General features: G+C 34.5%; 1 protein-coding gene across 1 annotated transcript; it reads left to right on the top strand.

The window, feature by feature from the left end:
- Positions 1–1,434: 1,434 nt before the first annotated feature.
- LOC124828214 (SUMO-conjugating enzyme SCE1-like) lies at positions 1,435–5,164 on the top strand. Its single transcript, XM_047301460.2, has 5 exons — positions 1,435–1,699; positions 1,785–1,868; positions 3,919–4,071; positions 4,157–4,270; positions 4,826–5,164. Exons 1-5 carry the CDS (start codon positions 1,631–1,633, stop codon positions 4,886–4,888), a joined length of 483 nt encoding a protein of 160 aa, XP_047157416.1. The 5' UTR covers positions 1,435–1,630; the 3' UTR covers positions 4,889–5,164.
- Positions 5,165–7,819: the final 2,655 nt, after the last annotated feature.

The following is a 7,819-nucleotide window of genomic DNA, read 5'->3' as shown; positions in this document are numbered from 1 at the left end:
GTGAAATACCTCCTTTGCCCTCCTTCCATTTCACTCAAAAAGTCATTATAATTAATTGAAATGCATGCAAAGTATGGAATCGAATCTAGGGAAAGGTGTATTATGTTACACGGAGAGTGGATTCGGTTCCACCTGTGTGTGCAAAGTGATGAAGGCTCGTATTCGGTTTTAGAAAAAGTAGGTTGAGTTCCAGTTTTGTGTGCAAAGTCATGAAGCCTCGTATTTGGTTCCAAGAGAGGGGATTCGATTCCGGTTCCTTTGTAAAGTGAACACAACACCATGTTCAATTTTAAGAGATTGAATTCGCTTTCAGCTCCTTTGTAAAGTGAACACAACACCATATTCAATTCTAGGAGAGGGGATTTGGTTCCGGCTTCTTTGTAAAGTGAACACAACACCATATTCGATTTAGTTAAGGGATTCAGTTCCATATTATATTTTAAAAACAATTATTTCACTTTACTTAAATACAATTTTTTTTATTTAATTTTTTTCTTCTTATAATAATTTTTACAATATATATAATATTAATAATTATTAATTTATTTTACTTTTATTACTAAAAATATTTTAATAATCTTCAATTTTTACCAATTAAACTATTTTTTTATCTGTCACATCAATCAAATTTTATACTAATTTTTACAAACTTTATTTAAAAATTTATTTTCATTTACCTTAAAATTTATTCAAAAAAAATAATAATTAATTTATTTTCAAATTCCTCATATCCATTAATCACTCTCTCTCTCAAATTTATTCTCTCATCCAAACACATGACTTTGAACTATTCGTGAAAGTTGAAATTAACCCCACTTCGAAACAATTAATAAAATAATTATTTCAATTAGATTACTTTATATATGTATATATAAAGTGATTCTTTAATATAATGATATAAATCAATATAAATGCTCACCCTTCTTTAATTTTATATTTTATTTGAAAAGAATATGAAATCTATCTTGAAATAATTTTAAAATATATTACTGGTGTGATGAAAAAGTTACGATAGCATCCCAAATTAGGTTAGTCAATTTTTGGAAAACGGATGGTACATATGTCACGTCAACGGGGTGTGGGCTATGACAGCGTGATTCTCACGCGATGTTACAAAATATACATAAAAAAGGAATAAGTACAATAATACAAGAGGGGAAACACGAAAGACTTATATATCATAGTATTTTAATGCACTTTTTATATTTAATTAAAATGTTTTAAATTATAAAATCATATGCAAATTTATTAGATTTATAGTAATTTTGGAGGAAGAATCACTCAATTTTAATTAATAATAAAAATATAAATAAGAAAATATATTCTATACAATAATGCATTGACTTTGGTTTAAGGATATGATAAGAAAAAATAATAAAAAGCAAAAAACATAGAAACGACAACACCGGTGGCTGCCCCTGAGAATCTAAGATGGAATCAGGACCGTACGTTCGATGGGAGGCAGAGCAATAAAAAATGCCGCGTTTGCCCACAACCACAACGCAATGCCAAGGAGGTAAGGGAGAAAGGAAGGAAGGAAGTGAGAAAAGTGCTTATTGAACTGGGAAACACTGAGCCGACTCGGAGCGAGTGAAGTGTTGCGTTGCGTGACTCGAGAGAGATAGAGAAGATGTCTGGTGGTATTGCTCGTGGACGTCTCACCGAAGAGCGCAAGTCGTGGCGGAAGAACCATCCTCATGTCCGTACAACTCTTTCTAATCGATTCCTTCCTTTCTCAGTGGGGACGTTTTTGTTTTCACCTTTTTCTCTCTTTTGTGATTTAGGGTTTTGTTGCGAAGCCGGAGACGCTGCCTGACGGAACCGTGAACTTGATGGTGTGGCATTGCACAATTCCTGGAAAGGCTGGGGTGTGTTTTCGCGTTCGTCTTTTATACGTTACGCGTTTGCTGATTGTTATGAATCGAATTCTACAAATTTCATGTTCTTTGCTTTTGATTATGAAATCACAGCTGTTCTTGTAATGTTTATCTCTGTTGGTACTCCGAACCAGCGAATCTCCTTTGCCTACTCTTCGTCCTTCTTCGTATTCTTGAATTGAGGCGGGCTATTCTCAACCTTAAAAGTTGGTCAATTGCTAATTGCATCTTGTTTTACGTTTACATCCCTTTAGATTTTTTTTTTGTATTTTTTTTTCTAAAAATACCTTTTTCTTTTCCAGAAATTAGTTTCCAAAACACATTTTAAGATGTTGATATTATTTTCAAAATTTAGTTTTCAGACTGTAATAAATACATTCAATAAACTACATTGATGTAATGTCTGCTTTTGCGAAGGGCAGTGTTTGAGGTTTGGTTCTCATTAGGATTGATCTAATGGTAGGGGTTTGTTTAGTATGATGAAACGTTGGTTTTAACCTCAGTGTGACCACTGTACACGAAAAAATGTGGTTGAGGTTTGGTTAGCTGAACCAGTTGGATTATTTTGCCATCAACAGCGTGAAGAGTTGTCTTCGAGGTTTGGTTGATTGATCCTGTGATTATTGTCTCTGATTTCATGTTCTGGAATGGGGATTTATAATTAAAAAAGGGGACGCATCTGGCAATCAACTAACTCATTAGGTGAGGATTGCCCTAGCCTATTTTGGGCATACCCATGGTCTATATGGAATCTCGACGCACCTTAGATGGGACATTTGGAGCATGGACTCACGCCTAGTGTGTACATCTGGAACGATGAGAAGGAGATAGTAGTATTGACTGTTTAATATTGCCTAAAGAAAGTGGCGGGGCAGGTGAATTTTTGGGCAATTGAGGGATGGTCCATACCGTCTTGAATTTTGGTTGCGTCTAAATCGACTCAATAATTTCACAAGATGAAGGTTGCTCAAGCCTTTATAATCTCTATTTTGACCATATCTAAGTTGACATAGGACCTCAATACTTACATCCCTGCTGGGTTTCTCAATCTACTTCTTCTCATACCTCAAAAGATTTCGTAACACATTTGCTTATTACCTACATGAACTTGGTTGACAAACCATTCCCTAGTTGTTATTTGTTTCCTCATAAAAGCAAATCCATCTCATTCTCACATGGTGCATATCTCTCACTTATCTTTCATTTTTTTGACGTATTTGTTACGTCTTAATGTAAATCACAACCAAGGATTTAGATTGTGGTTGGGGTTTTGTTGCAAACCTTGATGTTGTGGGAAATTTCAGATAAATGTAGTCAATGTGGTTACAATTGAAGTTACAGAGACTCCTTTAACTTGATATTGTGGCAAACTTGTGGCTTTGGACCATTTTTAAAACATAGATATGAATTTGCTGATAAAATATGAAACAATCTATAGCAATCTTCAAAGTTAGGATTTGGACTAAACTGTATGCATATTGAGTATTGACTCTCACTTTGGTAGACATGACTTTTTATATTCCCAGGTATTCACTGAGGGGTTAGACTCAAGGGGTTTTGACATCATAAGAAGAGAGGTGCCAAAACGTGCATGGTTCATTGGAAAATATTTAACCATTTCTGCATCAAAACATGATCATCTATTAAATCATTCATTAAAGCTGTTCAAACAGCCCCCTATAATATCCTACAAGAATGGGAAAATGCAAAGACATGCATTAATGCTATAGTTCATTATACAGGAATCTGAATGAAATGATATGTCTGTATTAATGCTGTCCCTTTGCATCATAGTTTTGCAAATGAAATTTTTGGTACGAGTGAGATACTTTGGTTTAGAAATCGGAAGTGAGAAATTTCTTATTTTGCATTTGATATATCTTATCAAAAGGTAACTCAAATACTTTATGGTTGAAAGTTTATTGGAAATGAACCATATCTTGCTTGTGTACCTTGGATGAATTTGCAAAAGAATTAAGCAACTTGTTGAGTAATGAGCCTGGTATTTACTTCATATTAATTTACGTTTCATTTGCTTCAGACTGATTGGGAGGGTGGCTACTTCCCACTTACGCTGCACTTTAGTGAAGACTACCCTAGCAAGCCGCCAAAGTGTAAATTCCCACAAGGGTTCTTCCATCCAAATGTTTATCCTTCCGGGACTGTGTGCCTGTCTATACTTAACGAGGATAGTGTAAGTACTTCTCTATTGGTAATTGGATGACTGCTTGAAACTAATTTGTGAGCAAACAGATTCATAGGTTCATTATTATTTACAGGGGTGGAGACCAGCCATAACAGTAAAGCAAATTCTTGTGGGTATCCAAGACTTGCTTGACCAGCCAAATCCTGCTGATCCTGCCCAGACAGAAGGCTATCATCTATTCATCCAGGCATTTATCCCTTTTTTATTTTATTAATATTTCTTGAAGTGTAAATAATGTATGATTTTATTATAAACCAACTAACCAAGGCAAAGTAGTAATATGTTTTGAGATGTTATTTATCCTCCGTTCTAAGGATTGTTATTATGACAGCTCGCATGCTTGAATGTTAGGACTTTGACCATTGTGTATGATGAATAGGTGTTGGCAAATTGTTATTTGATGTTGTAATATGATTCTATTTGGATAAACTTCTCTGTAAACATATGTAAGAGAAAGAAGTAAAGTAAATTGTATTTCTTGCATAAGTTAAAATCAACCTATGCAAAAGATGCTAAGTGTTCAATCGTCTAATGTTTTCAAAAGTTGATGTGTATAAGTTGATTTTAGTATGTAAAGAATTCAATTCAATTTATTATATTCATCTTTGATGTGTTTATGGATAAGATTATCCTTATAAGACATATTTTTACTCTTTTCTTTCTATACAGTGAAGTGGGTGGATGGAGACTTCATTGTCTTAATATCTAAGGTTAGTTTTAACATGGCGATACTTTTTTGCAGGATGCAGCAGAGTACAAGAGAAGGGTCCGGCAGCAGGCAAAACAATACCCACCGCTTCTCTAATGTTGCCGTCACATCAGCTAAATTTATAAACTATTTTTATTATGGCAGATGCTTCATCTTTTTTTCCGCATTGAATCTGTTTTTGTCATTGTGATTAATGGCTGCCACAACATGCAGACGTGAATGTTTTAGCTATTTATGGTTACCCCCCGATCTGGAAGAAGTGTTAATATATAAAAAAATGTGAAAGCAACCAATGAATACTTGTTGGAGACATGTGCCTGATGTTTGCTGCTACTTTTTTATATGAATGGATATAATTACTATAATGAGTTACATGACTGCCTTCTCTGAACATGTTTTCCATTTGCTGGAATTTTTACCTGTGGAGATCATACATAGTCCTCTATTTGTCCATCGTTGTGTTACTTCGCAACTTTACTATCGTGCCATGGCTGCATAAATTGACACTGAAACGTTTACATCTTAAACTCCAGATGTGCTTCAAATGACACTTCCCGATGCGGAGGAAAATACTAAAATCATCCGATTTTGCATCCTTAACATTTCTCTGGTGAAAGGTCCTCAGTTGCTTGTTCGCATACTGGTGACTATTTGATTGAGGCTGAGATGTATGGCCGTTAAGCCTGCCTTTGTATAACGATTATAGAAAAAGTAAGAAGGTAATCTAAATGCATTTTATTTCACAAGTTAAATTGTACAAATTTAATTAATTATTTAAAAAGCCACACGAGAGTTTTTACAAAATAATTTTTGCATCTCTTAATTTAATGCAGGAGAATCTTATTTTATTTTACTCCCTTCCCTCTATATATTACTTGAGGAAATGAAGAAAAAGAGAACTATATATTTTGAGACTCTGAAACGGTCTCCCTTAGATGCTCATATTAAGGTTTAATACCTATTTTGGTCTCTCGATTTGTAAGGTTTGTTCAAAGTTGTCCTTCCTTTTTTTTAAAGTTCACTAACGTCCTACTTTTCGCAAAAACAGTTTAAGTGGATCCTTTTTGCTTACAGCGTTAAAAAACTAACGGCAAAGTTGCTCTGGTGGCCAAAATTAGATGACCTGTCCAATTAGTCCAATTAGTTGGCAAGTTCAGCCAATAAGAGAGTGCCACGTGGCAGTCCTCTTTCCACTCAAAAGCTTTATTACACTTTTTCATCTTCATCATTAACCAATCATACTGTAATTCAGTTGCCAAGATTCAAAAAAATCAAAGTGAGGGAGAAAAACCTTCAGAGGGTGAAGACCAACGTTAACTGAGAAGAAGAATCTATTGTTTGATGAGCGTTTTCGGGATTATTGGCACTGTTGTTCTCTAATTCCTTCTTCTCCATTGTGAAATCCATAATCGCACGCTAAACCCTAATCCCCTTTTCCCCTCTTCCCAAACCCTAATCCCTAATTGCACATTGCTTCATAAATAATTTAACGTAAAAAACCTCACAATCTTCCAATCTCAGTGTTTCACCGTTGTCGTAAACCAAGATCGTCGTCGCCCCGTACGCCTCCGCTCTCTCCGCTACTGCGCTGCGCCCCATCTCCTCGCCCTTCCCGCACTCAAAACAAACAAAACAGTTTAGAAATACAGTGTAGGGAGGGGAGACAAATCCCTCCGGGGGCGGTGGGTTGAAGTGAATGTCTTCTAATGGGTTGACGTTGTCGAAGAAGAAGGTGTCGATGTCATAGGAGGGTTTGCATTTGGCGTAGAGGATGGAGGGGTGGTGTTAGGGTTTGGCGAAGAGGAGGGAGACGGTGTGCAGCGGCGAAGGGAGGAGAAAGAAGCGGAAAGAGGGGAAAACTAAGAATGCCACGTAATAATAAACTGTACAGCTAATTCAGGTTTCGTCAGGTAAGCAACTCTACCGTTAATCTTTCTAACGCCGTAAGCAAAAAGGACTAACGTGCACCGTTTTTGCGAAAAGTAGGATGTTAATGAACTTTTGAAAAAAAGGAGGACAACTTTGAACAAACCCTACGAAACGAGGGACCAAAATAGGTATTAAACCTCATATTAATATGCAACTGATCTTGGATTCAAAAGACGAGAAATCAAAGAGTAAAAAAACAAGTAATCTTAGGTACAAATAGGTATTACTTAATGACTTTTGAATTATTTTGAATTTATTCTATCACTTCTTTTCAAGTTTGGACACATTGATGATCAAGTTTGAAACATAAATTCAATTTGAGGTCTTTTCGATGGTTTTTTCTACACATTTATAGGTAGATAATCAGATCTGACATAATACTAACTTCTTTAGGCAGTGACTTTGCTATCAAATTAACTGACAAATAATCTTTATGTGTTTGGTTTTCCCATAAGATTACATTTTTATTTGTTGGATCTCAAATCTAATTCTTGGAGGAATTGTTTTACTCAGATAAGTTCACACATAAAAGATACAATTCTCCTGTATTCAACTTCAACAATTGATCAGGTAAATTACATTTACTTTTTTTTTTTACTTTTTCAAGAAACCATATTTTTTTCAACGAAAACACAATATCTTCTAATAGAAAGTATTTCCAATCAATATAACAATATCTGTATATACTAGAGTATTGTTTTTATTTTCATAAAGTAGAACTTGTCATTGAGCCTTTTTGAGGCATATATGATATGGACGATAGCATTCCAATGATTAACCTAAGGAATTTGCATGAACTAACTCAACACCAAATACAAAAGAAAAATATAATCTAATAATAATAAGATAAATAAGTTTTTCATCTAGTTTTATCTAACTTTCTAAATAAGAGAACTTCACCCTGTTTTGACATTATGTTTTTTTACATTATTTATTTATTTAATTGTGAGTCCATAAAACTATCCCTATATTTTCAATTATTCATACCTTCTCTTTTAGGATATCTAAAGCATATTTTTTTTTAGAAATTACAACACTTTCCTTTGATTGAATTGCTTCAATGATAAAAAAATTTCGAAACTTTCGAAATTCTTTATG

The sequence above is a fragment of the Vigna umbellata genome, chromosome 1 (assembly GCF_029865625.1).
Source record: "Vigna umbellata cultivar VRB3 chromosome 1, Vumbellata_1.0, whole genome shotgun sequence".
NCBI classification, from domain to species: Eukaryota; Viridiplantae; Streptophyta; class Magnoliopsida; order Fabales; family Fabaceae; genus Vigna; species Vigna umbellata.
The sequence above is the reverse complement of the archived record's forward strand: the minus strand, read 5'-3'. Positions and strand labels throughout refer to the sequence as shown.